This window comes from Narcine bancroftii, chromosome 1, assembly GCF_036971445.1.
Source record: "Narcine bancroftii isolate sNarBan1 chromosome 1, sNarBan1.hap1, whole genome shotgun sequence".
Taxonomy (NCBI): domain Eukaryota; kingdom Metazoa; phylum Chordata; class Chondrichthyes; order Torpediniformes; family Narcinidae; genus Narcine; species Narcine bancroftii.
In genome coordinates this window covers 419,048,322-419,071,342 of record NC_091469.1, presented here as the reverse complement: position 1 = coordinate 419,071,342, position 23,021 = coordinate 419,048,322, and the positions used below count along the sequence as shown (strand labels likewise).

Below are 23,021 nucleotides of genomic sequence, written 5' to 3'. Positions count from 1 at the left end.
ACTACAGGCCAAAAAAAAATTCAAAACTATGCAAGAACTAGGCATCATCCAAAGGTTCGATAGTCCTTGGGCATTGCCACTCCTTATGGTGACCAAAGCTGCCGGCGGCCTAAGACGTTGTGGAGATTACTGACACCTCAACGGTGCAACTGTGCTGGATAGGTATCCAATACCAGACATTCAAGATTTCACCGCCAACCTCCATGGCAAACATATCTTCTCGAAGGTAGACTTAGTAAAAGGTTATCACCAAATCCCATTCCACCCGGAGGACGTGCCTAAAATGGCCATTATTACTCCAATTGTTTTATTAGAGTTTCTGAGGATGCCTTTCGGCCTTAAGAATGCGGCTCAGACATTCCAACATTTAATGGATGCCGTCATGAAAGATTTGCCTTTCCTTTTCATCTGCCTCGATGACATCTTAGTCGCCAGTGAGTCAACACGAGCACAGACAACACCTGCTACAATTGTTCCAGAGGCTTCAGGATTTCAGCCTTTCTATCAACCTTGCCAAGTGTGCATTTGGCAAACACCCAATTGACTTTTTTGGGACACAGGATTTCGAACGCAGGCACAATCCCGCTTCTAAAGTATCAGCCATTCGGGCCTTTCCAAAGCCCACTACAGTTAAAGGGCTACACAAATTCCTGGGAATGGTTAACTTTTATAACAGGTTCATCTCAGCAGCTGCCATGAAGCCCTTGTTCCACATCCTTACCGGCAAACCTAAAAAACTGCTCTGGACTACAAAGACCTCAGAAGCATTTGACAAAGCAAAAGAGGCACCTTTCAAAGGTAACTATGTTGGCCCATCCCCATATGCACACCCCACTTGCGCTCACATCAGACTCATCGGACATCGCTGTGGGGGTGGTCCTAGAGCAGAAAATCAACAGTGACTGACAACCCCTGGCGTTTTTCAGCTGCCACCTACACCCTCCTGAATTAAAGTGCGGCGTTTTCGACTGGGAGTTGTTAGCGTTTTATCTGGCCCTCAAACATTTCAGCAAGGCATTTTACTGCGTTTACTGACCATAAGCCTTTAACGTTTGCCCTTGTCAAGATTATGGATCCCTGGTCAGCGTGACAACAGAGGTAATTAGCCTATATTTCTGAATTTAGCCTATATTTCTGGTAAAGACAATGCTGTAGCTGATGCCTTGTCCAGGACAGAGGTCGATGCGATTACAGAGGGCTCTCACAATAGCCCTACAAGAGGACAAGGAGGTACAAGCTTTCCATACAGCTATTACGGACCTGCTCTTAGCCGACATTCCATTGGGCCCCAACCAGATGAACATACTTTGTGATACTTCAACTGGCCACCCACGACCAATCATCTAACTGTCTTGGCAAAGAAACTTTTCGACCACATTCATGCCTGTCCCATCCATCTGTCTGCACAACCATCAAGCTTATGTCCTCAAAATATGTCTGGCATGGCTTAAGGAAACAGGTCACTCATTGGGCACGAACATGCCTCTCCTGCCAGGCAGCTGAGGTCCAACAGCACACCCGAGCACTGCTTCAACAATTTCCACCTATGACTCAAAGGTTTTAGCGTGAACACATAGTCATTGTGGGCCTGCTGCCCATGTCCAGAGTTCAATGGTATATACTAACAATGGTTTAACCCGCTGGCTGGAAGCTATTCCAATGATGGACATCACAGCTGAAACATGTGCTCGAACTTTTCTCTTGACCTGGGTTGCTCGATTCAGAGAATCAGTCCATCTAACCTCTGACAGGGGAACTCAGTTTACTTTAACCTTGAGGGCAAACCTGATGAGAGCTAGTGGAAAGTTTCCACCGGCATCTGAAACAAGCCTTGTGGGCAAGACTTAATGGGCCTCAGTGGGCAGATGAGTTACCATGGGTGATGTTGGGTGACCTGGAGACCTCTTCAGCAGAAATGGTTTTTGACCCTCCACTCCTAGTGGATCACTCCTTCTCCAGCCAAAGATAGAACCTTGGTTACAGAGGAATTACAAGAACTAAGAAACAAGATGGGTTCCCTGGCTCCGGTTCCAACAACTCATCATGGATCACTGCCTACACATATTCCTGCTGCTCTTGACTCTACTTCTTATGTCTTTGATTAATGTCCATCCCACGCTATCCTCCGAAGCAACCTTACAAGGGTTCTTATAAAGTGCTGCAGTACAATGGATCTATGGTGCTATTGGACTTTGGTGGTTGACCACACTTTTTACATGAGACAGACTGAAGCCTGCACACATAGACATTGATGAACTTGTGCATGTCTCACTTCCAAAGTGCTGGGGACTCCATCCTAAAATACCCAAAGTTGAGACACTGCAGCCCGTGCAACAATTCTGGGGGGGGGTGATGTGGCTCATTGAGCGGCCACACAGCTAGACAGGCAGAATCGTTGCACTGACTGGCTGGCACTAAATGGTACAGACTCCCCTTCTTTGCCCAGGAGAAGCCCGCGTTTGCAGACTTGAGTGGGTTGACGAAGTGTGTTGCTTCCCTGCTGGCATGTTGGCAGAGAGACAATGACTCTGCAGTACACTGACATCACTCCCTTTATGAAGCACACAATTGTTTAAAATTTAAAAAAGTTGGTAGTTGACTCTTCTCTGATAGCTGTGTTTCTTGAGCTCTGCACTAAACACTGATACATAGTGAGCTTTACTGCTTTCCAAGCAGTTGATCCATAATTATTTATTGATTATTACAATTCAGTACTTTTATAAACATTGGATGTAAAACACGAAAGTCTGCATACTCTGTGGTTGAAATAGAAACAACGCTAGAGAAACTCAGCAGGGTGAACAGCAAAGATAAAGATATACCTGTAAAACCAATATTTCGGACTTGAGCCTTCCCATCAAGCTCTTGATGGAAAGTTGGTTATGTATCATTATCTGTGCTATATAAAGTACACTGTTTGACCCGCTGAGGTTCTCCACCATTGTGTTTTAATTATGAACACTGGCATGGATTGGAAAGCAGATGGTTTACTGTTGTGCAGTTCTAAAATTGGTACATTACATGCACCATCCATTGGTCTTCTAGACACTATCATCTATTTTCTTATGCACTGAATTGAGAAATGAAATCACATGTTAATTTAATTAAGAGATCCTAACTTTCTGAATGCTCAAACAGTACACTGATTTTTAAAAAAAAAACTTCATTTCATTTTATATTCAAAACTGTTACAGCCTCAGTACACTTCAAAAGCATAAAAGAGCACCAGGCTTGGAAGTTAGACAAGCAACGACAGTGGCAAAAAAAAAAAACAACACAGGTAGTCTTTCTGATTTGCTCAATAAAAGTCAGACGTTGCATGAGAGAATTGGTCATAATACAGCAGAGTGGCTAAAGGGAGGATCAAAACATTGTGCAAACAATAAATAATTCAATAAATATAATATACTGACTCATGATAAAATTTACAGTTATGTTTAATTCAATGACTACTTTTAATGATTTCAATGTCAAACTGAGGGTTCCCACCAGAATGGGGGTACTATCTAACAATTTGCTACATTTCCAAATTCATTTTTATATTGCTGTGTTCATTTCAATGCAAAGAGTTATGGGGAAGTTAAAGCCAAAATTAGTGCATAGAATTACTATGAATAGAATTAAAAAATGATCAGAACAGGATTTTCAACAGTTATTTTCTGAAACTCCATGGAATTCTATTTTGAAGTGAGTCCATTCATTCTCTCTTTGTACTGGACACTCATTATTGCAATTTAAAGTAGTACACCAAGCCCATTATTCCAAAGTCCAATTGGCTAAATTCTACTCTAATCTCTCTTCTAAATGTGACAAATGTATAACTGATGAAGGTACATCGTATCATATGTTCTGGTTATGTCCTTCTCTTTTCAATTTTTGGGAAGGACATTTCGAACCTCGTCTTTAGTTCTTAATATTATTTTGACTCCAAATCCTTTTCTTGCTCTCTTTGGAATAAGTGGGTCAACAGGTTTGATATTAACGGCTTCACAATCCATGTAGTTGCCCTCATCTCCCTTATCACTAGAAAGGTCATATTAATGAGATAGAAAGATGCTATCCCTCCCACTCATACTCAATAGTTGTCTGATATGATTCCACTACTGAAATGAATCTTAACTTTTTCCTTATGGGGTTCTTTTGTAATTATTTTCAAAATTTGTAAGACTAATTATTTTCTGGTTTATAACCCCCGTTAGTTATTTCATTAAAAAATGATCAGTAGTGATCTGTTTGTGTTAAGACAATAGACTTGTTGAGGCAGTTGAGGTTTGACAAGTAGATTAGTGGTTTAGTGTTTTTTTTGTATTTTTTTGATACATCATAGGTTACAATACCATTTGTAATTATTTGTTATTATTCTATTTTATTCTCATGTACCTAAGTAACATTTATATGATAAACTAATACAAATTTTGAAAAAACATTTTAAAAATCACTTTAGATTGCTGCATAATAGCAATGTCTAACTTTTATTGAGCAAATCAGAAAGATCATCTGGTTTTTGTGGTCACTGTTGTTGCTTGTCTAACTTCCAAGCTTGATGCTCTACTATACTTTTGAAGTGTGCTTTATTAAAACTGAGTAGGCTGCAACAACATTTTGAAAATAAGATGAAATGAAGTGAAAAAATCAGTGTACTGTTTGACCATTCCCAAAGTTAGGTTCTCTTAATTAAATTAACATGTGAAATCAGAAAGAATGATGCATGCACAATTTAGTTTCTCAAGACAGTTCAGTGAAAAGGCCTTCTAGTGCACGAGCCCTTGCTGCTCAATTACACCCATAACACCAATTAAACTAATAACCTGTACATCTTTAGAACATGCGAGGAAACCACGGCACCCGGAGGTTTCTGGAAATTAGCATGGCCAGTTGACTGGGAACAGTGATCACAACACTTACTTTTTATTCTAGTTACAAGAGCAAGTTCAGATCATTATATAAAGGATCTGAATTACAGGTAAGATGTACGGAAGGTGTATGGAACCTTGGTTTTCAAGAGATATTGAGACCCTAGTTAAGAAGAAGAAGAACGGGACCATTAGAGGGCGCGCAAAATCAGTGAACCGGTGTGGACTCGAAAAGCCAACATGGCCTGTTTCCGCTCCGTAAATGGCTATATGGTTATGCAAGGAAGTGCAGATTTGGAAGAGGACAAATTATAACAATATTAGTCAAGAGCTAGGGGGCTTAAATTGAGAGCAACTCAACAAGTTCACATCTAACATGAGGGAGTTGCTTAAGAACTGGCATGTTCCAGTGAGGAGGAAGGATACAATAAGGGAACTATGGATGACAAGCGGGGGTTGTGAATTTTGTCAAAAAGAGAAAAGCAGCATGTGCAAGGTGTAGGAAATTAAAACCAGATGTGGTTTTGCACAGAGTAGGTCATGTCTTACAAACTTAATTGAATTTTTGAGGAGGTATCAAGGTTATTGTTGATGAGGGATATTGTCAACATGGACTTTAGTAAGGTCCTTCATGATAGGCTGATTCAGAAGGTAAAGATGCATGTGATCCACATGTTTGGATATTAGCTTGGCTAGTTTGGATATTAGCTTGCCCATAGAAGGCAGAAGGATATCATTTTTGCTGGAAGTGCATGATCAGTGCTGTTCAACAGGAATCAGTGTTGGGATACCTGTTGTCCGTGATTATATATAATGATCTGGAATGAAAATGTAGATGGGTGGGTTAGTGAGTTTGCATATGATGGCACAAAGAGTTTTGGAGTTGGGAATGATGCAAAGGATTATCAAAGTATACAGCAGATGATGTCAATCCAAGTGTGATGTGTTCCTCTGTGGGAGGTCAAACACAAGGGCAATGGTTAAGCGCATGATTCAATAGCCCATCACCTCTTAGCAGCTCCCCAGCCTCTTTCGCCTTTTGTTCCCATTGATATCACCCCTTCCTACCTTGTTCTTGATAGAGGACCTGACTCAACACACTGACTATTTCTACCCATGGATGCTGCCTGACCCATTGGTCCATTACTCATGGAAACATTCAGTTTGCCAGTAATTGCTTTGTACAAACCAGCCAAATGAGGTGAGATTTCACAATCACATTCCAACTGCATCTCAGTGTGACAACACAAAATTCCACTCAGGTCCCCCCCCCGAATGCTAATTAACGGGGTTTTGACCAATTTATTTGGGTCGCATAGGGATAGCCAGCAACAAGAGAAATATTTAAAGGTGTTTACATACAAACTGAGGTTATCTTTATGGCTATATTTTTGAACACATGAATAGAAATCACACTAGCGTGTTCCAAGTGCTTGTTGACAGCAAGCACTTCATGCATCTGGAAAATGAAACCAAACCTGACCACCTAATTGAAGCACATGATATTCTGTCTAATTTCACCAATGCATCTTGCCTGCTTTTAAATCTCTGTGGATTATGTCTTCTTTCTTTGGCTTGGCTTCGCGGACGAAGATTTATGGAGGGGGTAAAAGGTCCACGTCAGCTGCAGGCTCGTTTGTGGCTGACCAGTCCGATGCGGGACAGGCAGACACGATTGCAGCGGTTGCAAGGGAAAATTGGTTGGTTGGGGTTGGGTGTTGGGTTTTTCCTCCTTTGCCTTTTGTCAGTGAGGTGGGCTCTGCGGTCTTCTTCAAAGGAGGCTGCTGCCCGCCAAACTGTGAGGCGCCAAGATGCACGGTTTGAGGCGTTATCAGCCCACTGGCGGTGGTCAATGTGGCAGGCACCAAGAGATTTCTTTAGGCAGTCCTTGTACCTTTTCTTTGGTGCACCTCTGTCACGGTGGCCAGTGGAGAGCTCGCCATATAATACGATCTTGGGAAGGCGATGGTCCTCCATTCTGGAGACGTGACCCATCCAGCGCAGCTGGATCTTCAGCAGCGTGGACTCGATGCTGTCGACCTCTGCCATCTCGAGTACCTCGACGTTAGGGGTGTGAGCGCTCCAATGGATGTTGAGGATGGAGCGGAGACAACGCTGGTGGAAGCGTTCTAGGAGCCGTAGGTGGTGCCGGTAGAGGACCCATGATTCGGAGCCGAACAGGAGTGTGGGTATGACAACGGCTCTGTATACGCTTATCTTTGTGAGGTTTTTCAGTTGGTTGTTTTTCCAGACTCTTTTGTGTAGTCTTCCAAAGGCGCTATTTGCCTTGGCGAGTCTGTTGTCTATCTCATTGTCGATCCTTGCATCTGATGAAATGGTGCAGCCGAGATAGGTAAACTGGTTGACCGTTTTGAGTTTTGTGTGCCCGATGGAGATGTGGGGGGGCTGGTAGTCATGGTGGGGAGCTGGCTGATGGAGGACCTCAGTTTTCTTCAGGCTGACTTCCAGGCCAAACATTTTGGCAGTTTCCGCAAAGCAGGACGTCAAGCGCTGAAGAGCTGGCTCTGAATGGGCAACTAAAGCGGCATCATCTGCAAAGAGTAGTTCACGGACAAGTTTCTCTTGTGTCTTGGTGTGAGCTTGCAGGCGCCTCAGATTGAAGAGACTGCCATCCGTGCGGTACCGGATGTAAACAGCGTCTTCATTGTTGGGGTCTTTCATGGCTTGGTTCAGCATCATGCTGAAGAAGATTGAAAAGAAGGTTGGTGCGAGAACACAGCCTTGCTTCACGCCATTGTTAATGGAGAAGGGTTCAGAGAGCTCATTGCTGTATCTGACCCGACCTTGTGACCTTGTGATGCCACCATCATCACCCTGCACAAAAACAAAGGCGAGAAATCAGACTGCTCAAACTACAGGGGAATCACGTTGCTCTCCATTGCAGGCAAAATCTTCGCTAGGATTCTACTAAATAGAATAATACCTAGTGTCGCCGAGAATATTCTCCCAGAATCACAGTGCGGCTTTCGCGCAAACAGAGGAACCACTGACATGGTCTTTGCCCTCAGACAGCTCCAAGAAAAGTGCAGAGAACAAAACAAAGGACTCTACATCACCTTTGTTGACCTCACCAAAGCCTTCGACACCGTGAGCAGGAAAGGGCTTTGGCAAATACTAGAGCGCATCGGATGTCCCCCAAAGTTCCTCAACATGATTATCCAACTGCACGAAAACCAACGGATTATGTCTATATGATGAGAAAATGACCTTTGCAGGCAATTGCAGAAGTCCTTTGGTTTTGTAATAAAACTCATTTGAAACTTTCACATGGTTTATCCACAAAATTCTAATATTTCCAATATTATTTGTGGGCTGAACACAATGTGGAATTTCCATATGATCTCTCACCATAATCTGGGTGGCATTCTTCAACACAAAAAAAAAACTGCAGTAATTGAATAGCATTAGTAATGTTTAAGATTTACAACATGGAGAGGATGGAAGTTCCATGGAACTTTCAAGGAGGAGGTTCAAGGACCCTGGTAGTAAAAGCTACTGCTCTTTAATTTAGTAATGTGGAACAAACCTTGCAGGGTCAGGGGTGGCGGTGAAGAAATGAATACAAGTTGAATTGCTGCTCTGAGGAAGAACAGATACCATGCTTCCTGCAATGATGAAGGAATCCTGATCCATGGTGTCCTCACGGAGCACATCAATCATTGTTTGTAAGGTGACTTTACCTACGGTAGATCATAAACAGAGATTAACTGGAGCAATTCATTCAAATCTCCATGACTATGTATTACATTACCATGTAATTCTACATTGTTAGAATTATAATGATTTGTTCTAAACTTCCCTGCCTCAGCTGAACTTCTGCTAACACCATCATCCAAATCCTTCGTTTATTTGAATTTCCTGTCTGGTGTTTAGAATTCCATTCATTTAATGTGATCAAAAATTCTGCTCCACTTGTTTGAACTTGGTCCATTTACCCATCACTTCCATCCAACTCTATCCAATTTCAAAATGCACATACTTTGACTTTGCCCTCACTTCCATAAATTCCTTAAGCTTTACAGCTGTTAAGAGGTCTTTGCATTTCTCCAATCCCAGCCTCTTCAGCAACATTGCTTAAAAAAATCAGTCTACAATTGTCAGAACACTGAGGTTAGGTATAATGTGTTGGGCTAAACCTCAATATGAAGTACTTGCTTGATTCCTGACTGCTCTCAGAAGTGGAGCAATACAGGAACAATGACTTCATTCATTTGGAGAGAAGAAGAACGACTCCAGGGAAGGAAAGTGTCAGGTAATTTCCTTGATTTTCTCATACTTTGATGAAGGGCTCAAGCCTCAAGCGTCGGTTATGTATCTTTGCTATACAAAGGACAGTTTGACCTGCTGAGCTTCTCCAGCATTTTGTGTGTTAACTGCAACGACAGCATCTATAGAATTTTGTGATTTACTCCTGATTAATTGAGCTTATTTATGTTTGTGATCCTTTCAATATTTTAAAATTTGCATATGTTGATTCATCATGTGAAGTGAAAAATTTTTGAAGTGTCATTGATCCATGTTTTGGGAGTGTCCCAATTTTGGGAAAACATCTTTCAGTCTTTATCAGCGATTTTTAAGATCAAAATAGAACCATGCCCTTTAATGGTCTTGTTGGGTTTTGCTTGTGGACTGAATATTCTTGTGTCTGCATCTCAAGAGAAATCTTTAGCTTTGATAGCCAGATGAACAATTTTAATGAAACCTGCTCATACACAGTGGTTACATGATGTAAAGTCATATTTAATCTTGGAGAAAATTAAATACAACATTATAGATAGAAAATTTAAATTTCAAAATGACTATTGTGATTTGGCTGATTTAAGTAATTTGGATGCTCCAATGATTCTCTGTCTAGTTTCTGAAGGTCACTATTCGATCCATATCCCTTAATTTTTTTCTACATGATAACCTTGATTAGAGAGACTGGGTAGATTATTTTAATTTTAGTTTTGTTTTCCTTTTTATACAGGTTTAATTATGGTTGCCTTGATCATATTATCACATTAAACAGATATTACTCTGTGTTATGACCAAGGCTTAGTATAATGCAACTCATTTGGTTTCTATCCAGTATTATTTTTAAGAAATAATGTTTAGTCAACAAATATGGATGGATTTGAATTACATTTATCTTAATTTGTGATATGTATATGATATGCTTTTTTGCTATATTAGTAGACTTTGTATGCAAGATTAATATGCTAAACTCAATAAAATTACTTTAAAAATAAAGAAAATTTGTGTTCTTTAATTTTTAATGGTTGTAATGATGTTAAATATTTGATAGTATCAGCTCCAGTATTCTAACCCTCATCAACTCTCACGCTTCATCAACTATATCAGCCTCAGAAACCGGAGGAAATTTGACACTGTGTTGAAAGGCATTTGTATAGATGCGTGGACATGTAGTGTATCAGTAATGCTCAGGTTTTTGGTAATTAAAGCCATTTAACCATGTCGACGTGATTATTGTGTGCACCATAGACATGTCACCTGTCCCTCATTTTGGGAGTTTTGTTGATTTTTTTTTAAACAATAAAAAAAAGTTGAACAAGACTAGAAAAAAAAAAGTTCAGGATACAAAGAGGGCTCAATGTGTCTACAAAGTGAGTGAGCAGAAAGAACGCAGATAGTGAACAAAGATGGCAAATGGGCTTTTATCAACTTTAAATGGAAGAATGGATGGAACAATTATTTAGTACATGTCATTCAAATATTGGAATTGAGAGAGACCTTAGTCTCCTGCAGAACCAACAAAGCAAACATTGCCAAAGTTATAAAAGCAGAAAGATGTCTCTACAATTGGACACTTCCAGCACTGGTTTCTCAATTAGAGAGGAGCAGCAAAAGTTCACTAGATAGATTTCTGAGAAAATAATGAGCAGAAGGAACCTATTACCTTATTAATTTAAAAGACTGAGATATGATCTCTGATGGGGCTTGACATTTCAGAAGCTACAAGGACATTTCCTCTATTGGAGATGTTCAGGATGAGGGGTTACTCATTTAAGTCTGAATTGATGGGCATGTTTTTTTAAGGGATGTGGATATTTGAGCCGTGCATACTGAATGAGATGAAGAGTGATAAATTTATGGATTACATGGGTCTCCAAGCTGATAGAACATGGACTGCAAAATGAAAGAGGCCAATGAGGAGGGGAGCTTAAGGGACTATAGCTCTTGTTTTGCATCTCTTGGCTCTACTGAACAGTCTACTCATCCAAGAAAAACCAAGTCTTTATCATCATATGAATAGAATACATGCTACATTAAAAGAGACAATCACTAATCCAAAAGGTCCAATGTAAGCACTCATTCACCTGCTTGTTCCCACAGCATATCTTTCCCAGGACAATGGTGATGCAAAGTTTCATCAGGCAGTGAGAAGACTGCCCTAAAGTTGAATTCTTCCTCTCCATTCCACCAGCCTTTACTTTGGGCGAAACTTCTAAGGTCAGGATGCTCTGCTTCAATGTTGGTAGTTATAGATAATTGGTTACAAATGCTCCTAATGCCCTCTATGAACAAAACAGATCATTAATACATTAATTCCAAAACAAAGGTTCCTAATATTGATGCATGAAACAAGAACACAATATTAATTAAAATCCAGATTTGAGCTTTACTGTTTTGTCAGCTTGTCAGAATTACGAGTAAAACACGAAGGTCTGCAGACACCATGCTATGTAAAAATGTCGGCAGGTATCCGAATAAAAAGGGGGGGGAGGTGTGGTCGCAAAGTCAGTAGGTAATAGGTGGAGAAAGGAGGGAGGGGATAGCAGCAAGCAAGGGAGGAGTGACCACACCTCCCCCTTACCTTTTTATTTGGACGCTTGCCAACATCTTTTCACATCTTGATGAAGAGCTCAAGCCCGAAAAGTCGGTTAAGCATTTTTATCTTTGCTACATGGCGAGCTCTCCACTGGCCACCGTGACAGAGGTGCACCAAAGAAAAGGTACAAGGACTGCCTAAAGAAATCTCTTGGTGCCTGTCACATTGACCACTGCCAGTGGGCTGATATCGCCTCAAACCGTGCATCTTGGTGCCTCACAGTTTGGCGGGCAGCAACCTTCTTTGAAGAAGACCGCAGAGCCCACCTCACTGACAAAAGACAAAGGAGGAAAAACCCAACACCCAACCCCAACCAACCAATTATCCCCTGTAGCCGCTGCAACCGTGTCTGCCTGTCCCGCATCGGACTTGTCAGCCACAAACGAGCCTGCAGCTGACGTGGACTTTTACCCCCTCCATAAATCTTCGTCCGCGAAGCCAAGCCAAAGAAAGAAGATAAAGGACAATGTTTGACCTGCTGAGTTTCTCCAGCATTATGCTGTTTGAATTATATTTCAACTTCCCAAATTTTAAACTATTATTTGAGGCCAAAATAAATCTGGTAGTTACTCCATCTTCTCCAGGATTATTGCAGAAATATATGGTCAATGCAGTTTTTCCAACTCATTTTCTCAATACCTAATACTTTAAAAAAATATTCAATTAATCCCACCCCTTTGCCCTTTTCATCTCTCCATGCAAAGATATCTTATGAGAATTCCAATCAAAGCTCTGGTTTTATGTCAAGTTGACACTGGACAAGAGTTCGGCTTCTCTATAGGCACTTTCAGGTGGCCAAAATCCCCGGTTGTAAAGCCACATATTATACCAATATGCGGCTGTCAGGAGGCCACTTGAAAGCGCAGGAGGCACCTGTGAGGCAAACTTTGTAACCCTCCTCCAGGAGGGATAATCGCTGGAGCACTGAGATTCCCCCTGCACAAAATGAATGCAGACTCCTGAAAGAGGCTGCTAAAGGGATGACAGTCAGCTGGCGAGTGCCTGACAGCTCCCCTTCCAGCTGCCCCTGCACCCCCCCACCCCCACCCCGGCACGGGACGTCCCCATGTCGCTGACCAGCTCTCCCAGCGGCCCAACGTGGGTCTGTCAGGAGTTTGTACATTTTCCCTGTGTGTCTGCATAGGTTTCCTTTGGCTGCTCCGGGTTCCTCCCACCAGGGTCGTAGGTTATTTGGGTGACATGGGATCTTGGGCCAGAAGGGCCTGTTATCAACTGTATGTCTAAATTTATAATTTAAATTTAAAATTGAAATTTAACAGGTCAGCTCATTAGGTTTGTTGATGAATGGCTTAAAAGGATGCTGATGTTAATGATGCAGGAAGAGGATACAATTTGTGTACAATTATTGACACCAACATTTTCAAAGGAAAACACCTTCTACAGGATATTGATAGTGTTTCAATTACTGGCACCAGAATGATGTTCTACAAAATCTTATAGCCTGCATCTGCATTCTGTACACAGTCATGCCTTTTTCAAAAAGAAAAATCACAGCTAGTTTTGATACAAGATACAAGTAAACCAAAATACACAATTTAGGGAAATTGTGGACCTGTAATTACAAATCTGATACTCAGAACAAAGGTGACTTAAAGATGAAAGAATTACTCATTAACTGCAAATTACCAACCTGTGAGTTTCTCAGCTGCCCAGTATTTGCCAACTGTTTCCAATACCCAGACTTCTGTTCGGTCCAAAATGAGGAAAGAACTGTGGAATGGATGAAGGATCTCTCCATCTTCAAAATTATTTCCACCTTGTCCATGCTCTCCGAGAAGGGACACAATGACATCCAAAGACTCCTTTGCTGTGGTACCTCTTTCCAAACCAAGTCTGAGAAAAATGCAGATACAAGAAAGAGTAGTCGGATGTGCTCTTAGAGTTTAATATGCGTTGTTGTTGTTATAACTCTTTTATTGCGCTTTACAGAGTGGAATTTCCTAGTCGCTCTATCATTGCTGAATGTAACCAAACAGTTTCTCGATGTCCAATACACAAAAGTGCTGAAGAAACTTAGCAGGTCACATACCATCAACATTTCAGGCCCGAACCCTTTGCCAAAGTATGAGCAAAAAGCAGACGGGTGTCTGAATAAAAAAAGTGGGTGTGGGGAGGTGGTGGTGGTGGGAGTGGGAGGAGAGGAGAGAGAAACGGGTGGGGATATACAATTAGGCTAACAGATAAGAAGCCATAGGTGGATATGGGTGAGAGGGTAGAAGAAAATAAAGGTGAAGTGATAGGTGGAGGGGGTAGCACACTTAATGGAGAGGGAAGGAAGGGGTGGGGAGCTAAAGAAAAAGAGAAACTGGGATGGGGAGAGACTAAGGGCTTAATAGAATCTAGAGAAGTTAATGTTAATGCCAGCTGGTTGAGAATGTCCAGACAGAATATTAGATGCTGTTCTTCCAATTTGCAGGTAGCCTCGGTTTGGCTGTGCACAAGGTCATGGACAGATGTAGCATTGAGAATAGTATGTGCAATTCAAATGGTTAGCCACTGGGTCCACATTAATGCAGCAGAAAGAGTAAAGGTGCTCTAAACAATCTCCTAGTGCTGATAATCTGTAGGCACTAGCAGTTTAAAAAAAAAACATACTTTACATGCTACTTGCTGCATGGTATTTCTACATATGAATGGATCTTAGCTTGTTTATCCATTAGCAAGGCATTTTAAACATGTAGTCCTTATGTTCTAGTTAAAAGATATTTACACAATTACATTCGTTAATCTGCAATTGGAATTTAGATATTCCCTTTATCAAAACAAAATTATCTTCCACAAAAAATGGTGAAATGTATAGATTAAAATTGGAATTTTGAATCTGATAAATTTCTAATAAAAACAAAAGCCCGATATCTCTGTACGTTAACTCACTCTATGCTTCATAGATCACATTATTAGCTCTGAAGAACGAAAATACATGGAAATATCTTCCCAGAGTAGAATGTATCGGGACATCTAAAATCTGGAAAGCTCCAAAATCTGGAAAGTGGGGAGAAAGACGGCAGTGTGAGTCGAGTGGGCAAGAGACCTCAGCGCAACTCAGGCGGGCGAGGGGGAGAGACTGGCACACGTCGGGCGGGCGAGGTGGGGAAGAACACAGCACAATTCGGGTGGGCTTAAATCTGGCTTTCCGAAATCCGGAACACACTGTCCCCCAAGGGTTCCGGATAAAGAATTGTGTACCTGTATTATAATCTACTGCAAAGATTTGTCAAAGTAATTTGGGTTAACCAACAAATTGAACAACATGTTCTCAATTTAATATGAACTTTTAACTTTCTGGCAGAAAGATAATCCTTGCAACATTATTACATTTAAATCTTAAGCATGATTAACTAAAATACAATAGAAGGTATTGTAGCGGCGGCTACACTGCTCCTGCAATAACACACGCAACCAGATGGGTTGAGCTCAGTGAGCAGACGAGTTTATTGCAGGCTGCTGGGCTGCACTTATACTCTCAGACCGGACGTGGCTGAGAACTGCGCTGAAGTCACCCGGGCGTCACATGGTCCCGAAGCGCGGGTTTCTGAGCCCCGAGCTGGAAGGAAGGGAAATCCCCAATGGTGACATTTTGGCCAGCTGCCCCGCCGTGTGGCTTACAAGCGGGGTTCATTCACTTGCCTTGTGGTGAACCGCCACACAGGACCCCCCCACCCCAGAACCAGTGCCAATGTCCTTTTTTGCCGGGTGGCCTCGCTTCTTGGGCTGCGCAACGACCATGGGCTCGGTGGGATCCAGGTGCGCTGGCTTCAGCCTGTCCATGGTAAACAGCTCATGCCTGCCACCCAAGTCCAGTGTGAACATCGAGCCGGAACGCTGTCTAACCCTGAACAGCCCCTCGTACAGTCGCTGCAGAGGTGCCGCGGTCGGACCCGCCGAACGAAAATGAACTCCGCGGAAAGCAGCTCGTCAGGAACGTGAGACGGGTGGGTGCCATGCCTCGGTGGCGGTGGGGGTTCAAAGGAGTTCAAGCGTGCCCTGAGGTGAGGAAGTAGTTTGTGCGGCAACCGCTGGGGATTGTGAGGTGTGTTGATAAACTCACCAAATAGTGCCAGCGGCGCACCGTAGACCAACTCAGCTGATGACGCCTGCAGATCTTCCTTGGGAGTGGAGCAGATGCCCAGGAACACCCAAGGCAGTTCGTCCGTACAGTCGGGACCGGTGAGGCGGGACATGAGCGCCAACTTAAGGTGGCAGTGCAGACATTCGACCAGTCCATTGGCCTGCGGGTGGTAGGCTGTGGTGTGGTGTAGCTGTATCCCCAACCTGTTGATGAGCTGTGCCCAGAGTGCAGATGTGAACTGGGCACCCCAATCGCTGGTGAGGTGAGCTGGGACACCGAGCCAGGCGACCCAACCATGCAACAGGGCTCGGGAGCAGGAGTCAGTGGAGGTGTCTGGCATCAGATCGCCTCGGGCCAGCAAGTGGTGTGGTCTACCACCGTAAACAGGTAACGGTTGCCCCGGGAAACGATGATGTCCACGTGAATGTGGATGAACCATTCCCGGACGTGCTTGAACTCCTGTTCAGGAACCCTGGCGTACCTGTGCACCTTGGATGTCTGGCAATGAGTGCATGTTCTGGCCCAGCCCCCAATCTGCATCCACAGCCCATGCCATACAAACCGTTCTGCCACCATCCGGTCCGTGGACCTGATGGATGGATGTGAAAGTTTGTGGAAGTGACGGAAGACCTGCCTGCGCCACTGCTGCGGAACCACTGGCCGCGGGGTGCCCAAGGAGATATCGTGCCTTCGCCGCTCAGAGTCGGGAGGTCTCGGAACCGCAGACCGGTGATGGCGGTCTTGAAGGCCCTCGTCTCCTCATCAGCTTCCTGGTCCCGGGCGAGCTGGTCGAAGCTGAGGCAGGACGTCAGCGCGCAGATGGCAGGTTACAAGAGTGCATCGGCAATCACATTGTCCTTCCCCACCTTGTGCTGAATATCGGTGGTAAACTCGGACACGAAGGAGAGGTGACGCTGCTGGCGGGCCGACCAGGGATCCTTTGCCATTGCGAGCACCTGAGTGAGGGTTTTGTGGTTGGTGAAGATGGTAAAAGTCCTCCTTTCCAAAAAATAGCGGAAATGCCGCACCGCCAGGTACATGCCCAGTAGCTCACGGTCGAAGGCACTATACTTGCATTCCGGCGGGCGGAGCAGGCGGCTGAAGAATGCCAGCGGCTTCCAATGCCCATTCACTTGCGGCTCCAGCACAGCACCGACGGCTGTGGCAGAGGCATCAACAGAGAGTGCCATATGCAGGTCGTTGTGCGGGTGGGCGAGCATGGCGGCCTTCGCAAGGGCGTCCTTGGTGGCCTCGAATGCAGTGCAGGCTTCTGGGTTCTACATGAGCGTCTTGTGCTTGGCTGTGATGAGGGCGAACAGCAGCTGCATGATGCGCCCAGCTCCTGGGATGAAGCGGTTGTAAAAGTTAACCATACCCGCGAACTCCTGCAACCCCTTGAGACTGTTCGGGCGTGGGAACTCCCTGATAGCGGCGACCTTCGCAGTGGTGGGTGTGGCTCCTTCGGCCCTGATGGTATGGCCCAGGAACTGCATGGACTCTTTACCAAACTGGCATTTGGCCGGGCTGATGGTAAGGCCGAAGTCAGCCAGCCGGGAGAAAAGGGCATGTAGGTGGGGCTTGTGTTGCGCCCGGTCCTTGCTGGTGACAAGGATGTCATCTAAATAAATAAAGACGAAATCCAAGTCCCTGCCCACAGAGTCCATGAGCTGCTGGAAGGTCTGAGCTGCATTCTTGAGCCCGAATGGCATGCGCAGGAATTAGAACAAGCCAAAGGGGGTGATGATGGCGTCTTGGGTATGTCCTCAAGGGGCACCGGGATCTGGTGATATCCGCACACCAGGTCAACCTTGGAGAAGGTTGGCCATAAAGTCCTGGATGTGAGGGATGGGGTAACGGTCAGGTACAGTTGCCTCGTTGAGCCGTCAATAGTCTTCGCAGGGACGCCAGCCACCAGAGGTTTTCGGGACCAGGTGGGGCTGTTGGACCGCTGAATGATCCCCAGCTCCAACAGGTGTGAAAACTCCTCCTTCGCTACCTGGAATTTGTCAGGCGGGAGTCAGCGTGCCTTGGCGTGAACCAGCGGGCCCTGGGTGGGGATGTGGTGGAACATCCCATGGCGTGGCAAGGCAGCAGAGAACTGTGGCTTGAGGAGTGTCGGGAACTCGTTGAGGATCTGCTGGAACTCGTCTCTGGTTGTGCTGATCATGGCCATCTGCGGTTGCTCCGAGCGGTAGGCGTCAAGGCGAATGGCCTGGAAGGTACGGGCGTCCACCAGGAGCCTACGTCGAATGTCGACCAGAAGTCCGTGTGTGAGGAGGAAGTCTGCACCCAGGATGGCAGTCGGGAGAGACGAGACGGTGAACCTCTACCCGAAATTCTGTTGGCCGATCTGGAAGTGGACTGTCTTGTCTCTATACGTCCGGATTGCCGTTGCGTTTGCCGCACGAAGGGGAGGTTCACGAGGTTAGTTCCTGGATTCAATGGCCGTGGCCAGGATGATGCTGATCTGGGCTCCAGTATCAATGAGGAACCACCAGCCGCTGACTGAGTCCCGCAGGTAGAAAAGGCTGTGTCCTTGGCCAGCTGCTGAAGCCATTAACAGAGGCCAGTCTGGACATTTCCCTGGAACGAGCAGGGCTGATGACACTTGGCTCCCCAGCGCTGGTAGTAGAAGCAGAGGCCTGAAGCGGATGCTGTGGCCTTGGTTATGGTCTTGGGGGCCCCTGCAGTGGCCGCGTGCTCTACCGCAGCACTAGGGGTGGGCTTGGCGTGGTCGTGCTCATGCCTTGTGACCTGCTGGACCACCGAGCCTTCCGAGAATCGTGCGAGCCATAGCTCTTGGGTCTTCTGGGTGACCTTCCTTGGGTCAGTGAAGCTCTCCTGAATCAGCAGTGGGCAGATGTCTCTGGGCATATGGTTGAGGAAGATGCACTCGAAAAGTGGGCAGTTGGTGTGGTCACCCATGAGCACGAGCATCTTGTCCATCAGTTCCATCAGGGACCTGTCCCCCAGGGGTCGAGGTGCATGCTGGTGTCTGGATAGTCCGATGGACCCTGTAAGCACTCGCTTGATGGTCTCATACTTGTCCTTGGCGGGTGGGTGCTGAACAAAGTGCAGCACGCGTCTGGCGGTGGCCTGGACAAGGGTAGTGACCACATGGTAGAATTTGGTCATGTTGGACGAAATCTGGCGGAGGTGAAACTGGGCCTCCACGTGGCCGAACCCAGAATTCAGGCAGTTTCACAGCTATAGCGCTGATCCCAGGCTCACTCATGATGGGTTCAAAGACGATTGAACCAGTTGGCATCACCACTTGCAGCGGCGGCTACACTGCTCCTGCAATAACGCACGTAACCAGATGGGTTTAGCTCAGTGAGCAGACAGTTTACTGCAGGCTGCTGGGCTGCATGTATACTCTCAGCCCGGATCTGGCTGAGAACTGCGCTGGAGGGCGCTGACATCACCTGGGCGTCACGTGGTCCCCCAGCAAGGGTTTCTGAGCCCCTAGCTGGAAGGAAGGGAAACCCCCGACGGCACCATTTTGGCCGGCTGCCCTGCCGCGTGGCTTACAAGCAGGGCTGGTTCGCCTGCCTTGTGGTGAGCCACCACAGTATAGTATTTGTTTCACACAAGTACAGTGAAGATACAGGATTGCACACGAATGCAAACACTATTTAACACCATTGCTAAAAAACAAGTTAACAGTGAATGCAATAGTGAGGAGAAAACTGGAAAGACTAATGTTGTGAACATTTTTTCCCTCAGGTGTGCCACACAACAGAAGTCAAAATACAGACCCCAGGAAGAAAATCATAGACAGGTTAGCCTGATGACAGTGGTCATGAAGATGTTGGAGTAGATTGTCAAGGATGAGATTATAGAGCACTTGACAAGAGAGACCAAGCCTGGCATGGTTTCTTTAAGGATCCCTCCCTCCCTCCCTATGTTAAGTCCACAAGAGAGGAGCAAATATCTGAAATATAATTTTTTTGGCAACATATGCATTTTCCTTTTATTAATTTTCACCTCCAAATGAATGTCCCAACCAACCTTCTTGCAAAATGTAATCATAAACTCACAAACATCCCATTTAATCATTGTTTTAGAGTGTGTGAGAAGGCGAGAGGGCGAGAGAGAGCGAGAGCGAGAGCTCATTCAATTTCTCTTAAACAATTACCTGACAAGATCCATCCCGAGTAGAGCTTCTGTCTGTGCAGCAGTCTCCCTGGTTATCACAGTTCCATTCCCAATGCAGACTCCATGTTCATTTGCTCCCATTTCTGCCCCCCACATCCAGGATGATTTGTTGAGTATTACTGCATGTGTCCTCTCTGCTTGATCAACAGAAATGTAGGTGCACTGCCAAATCGAATGAAAAAGTTAGTTGGTGGAGTACAGAATATATCTACTTCAAAAAAATCAAAAAGCAATGATTGTGCTTCCCAATAATTGGTTGGTGAGCAAGTGCAACCGAAGGATTTGATCCTGCTGTTCCCAGATATTGCAGTGATATCATGGGACCAAGACTGCCAAAGTTTGGGACCTTGTTCATAACTGGGTAGGGAACTAAATTGTAATGAACTAGTTGGAAATGAAAGGTTACAATGTGGGGAAAGTGAGGAGAATGAGATTTGGATAATTCCACCAAAAAGCTGACACATCCAAGATCAATCTTCCTTTAATCTATATAATTCTGTACACACACAAGCAATCAGCATTTCTGCAAATTAAAACAAATAATTTATTTTCAGTTTAAGAGGAAAAATTATGTTATAATTCCAAGATTAAAAAGAAATATACAAGAGAGTTGAAAAAATTGGAAAAAGAAATAATTAACTTAGAAAAAGACTTCCAAATGAGAGTGTCTGAAGAAAAACAGATAACTCATTAATACAAAACTTGAATACAATACATTACAAACATATTGAATGCAAAAAGTGATAGCAAGAACTAAACAGGAGTGTTATGAACTGGGTGAAAGAACCCATAAAGTACTTTCCTGGCAGTTGAAAGCAGAACAGGTCTCAAGAACTATGAATGGGATTTTAAAAAACCGATATGAACATGACTAGTTATAAACCTCTAGAAATTAATGACCTTAAATTATAACCAGCAGAATTCCAAAGAGATGTTAATAAAATAGAAGAATTTTTAATCACAAATAAGACTTCCAAGGTTAGATTTAGAAGATCAGGTAGAACTGAATGCTTTTTTTTAATTCAGGAGGAGGTCAGGGAAGCAATGAGTTTATTGCAAAGCAATTAATCTCCAGTAGAAGATGATTTCCCTCCTGAATTTTATAAATAAAATTAAGATTTGTTGATTCCTCTACTTATGGAGCTGTTAGATCAGGCATCTGAAACACATATTCTCTGTTCAAACCATCATCTTATAGACCTATTTCTTTATTAAATTCAGATGATACGATTATCGACAAAGTTTTGGCATCGGGAATGCCAGAGAACAGGAGTCCGGGGTGTCAGGAGCTCTGAAGGGTGGGAGCCTGGGGCATCAGGGGCTTGGATGGATGGGAGTCCAGGGTGTTGGGAGCCAAGATAGGCAGGCAGTTGGGATCGAACTTGCACTCTTCTAATTTCACTGCCCACAACACAGCCACACACGATCGCAAACCATGCCCTCTAACACTACACATACAAAACGTCTCTGTAAGCCAAATGTGAACTCGCAAGCCATGGTTTGGTATACCTGCTCTGTGCAAAACCTGAACAGCAAAGATGCATTCATTAGGATGCTCTTTATCGACAACAATTCAGCATTTAACACCATCACCCCCTCAAAATTGATCAGCAAGACCTGGGACTCAATACCCCACTGTGTAATTGGATCATGGATTTTCTCACCTCCAGAACACAATCAGTGAGGATTAGTAAGAACATCTCCTCCACAATCTCCATCAGTACTGGAGCACCACAGGACTGCTTTCTTAACCCTCTACTCAACTCAATTTACACCTACTACTGTGTGGCTATGACAATAACACCATCTACAAATTTGCCCACGATATCACAATAGTGGGTAATATAGGAGGGAGATTGAAAACTTGGTTGAATGGTGTGCTAACAACAACCTTGCATTCTAAGTCACTTAAACGAAGGAGCAGATAGTTGACTCCAGGAATTGGAAAACCAGAAGTTTATGATCCAGTGATCATTGGGGGAAATTAGAGGTGGAGAGGGTGAGCAAATTTAAGTTCTTGAGAGTTACCATCTCAGAGGATCTTTTCTGCACCCAACACACTAATTACAGCATGAAGAAGGCATGACAGCACCTCCACTTCCTCAGGAGATTGCAGAGGTTTATGACACCAGAAACTTTATGGTGGAAAGCATGCTGATTGGTTGAATCACAATCTGGTATGGGAACACCAATACCTCAGAGCAGAAAGTCCTGCAAAAGGTAGTGGACACAGCCCAGGACATCATAGGCAAAACCCGACATCATCTAGAACATCTTCAGGGAACGATGGTGTCAAAAAGCAGCAGAAATCATCAAGGATCTACACCACCTGTGTTGGACTAAAGGTGGGAATATCTCCTAAATTGCCCTTGATCCAGAACAAATTAATACCCATGACTCTGGATAATAAGATCCTGGACACCTGGTGCCGGAAGAGGATCAGGTATATCAAGGATTGTTGTGAGCAACGGCAGCCAATGTCATTTGAACAGCTGAGGAATAAATATGATTTGCCTAATAAAACTTTCTTCTGCTAAGATCTTTCTTAAGGGATAATTTGGGACCATCTATGGCCCTACCCGTGTGTTGTGACATGGAGATTCTAATTCGAAAGGGGAATATGTACTAGCTTTTCTCTATGATGTATCTCCTATTCCAAAGTGAGAGCCCGAAGCCAGGCTTACACAAGTCGAGGGAAAGGTGGGAGATGGACTTGGGCACAACAATCCACGAGCGGTGCTGATCAGACTTGTGTCTGGACAGCATGACAGCTGTCATTAATGCCAGGTACAGGTTCGTGTAGTACAATTTCCTGCATTAAATGTACTTCACATACAAAAATTACATCAATTTATATCAGAAATCTCAAATGTGCTTTAGGTGTAGAGTGGAGATTGGAACCTTTATCTATTCAACCTGGCTGTGTACAAAGGTAAGATCCTTCTGGGAAGACCTGGAGACATTCTGAAAATAAAAATTACAAAGATGGATTTTCCACAGTGGTAATCTTCTGGGGAACATTGTGGATTTGAAATTTAAACCGTCCAGATATCAAATTGAGTTTGTG

The 23,021-nt window shown here is 44.2% G+C and overlaps 1 protein-coding gene across 10 annotated transcripts in view; it reads right to left on the bottom strand.

Moving 5' to 3' along the window:
- The window catches only part of LOC138751590 (secernin-1-like), a 108,225-nt gene that overhangs the window by 65,732 nt on the left and 19,472 nt on the right, over nt 1-23,021 (bottom strand). For all 10 annotated transcript variants that reach the window (XR_011350071.1, XR_011350072.1, XR_011350073.1 and 7 more), the window contains exons 3-6: nt 19,935-20,116; nt 13,358-13,560; nt 11,195-11,392; nt 8,401-8,554 (exon numbers count right to left, since the gene is read on the bottom strand). Coding sequence is in view for 7 of the 10 variants with exons in the window: in XM_069914075.1 (XP_069770176.1) it covers nt 8,401-8,554; nt 11,195-11,392; nt 13,358-13,560; nt 19,935-20,116 (737 nt within the window). In the remaining 3 variants the exon portion in view is untranslated. The remainder of the gene's footprint in view (nt 1-8,400; nt 8,555-11,194; nt 11,393-13,357; nt 13,561-19,934; nt 20,117-23,021) is intronic.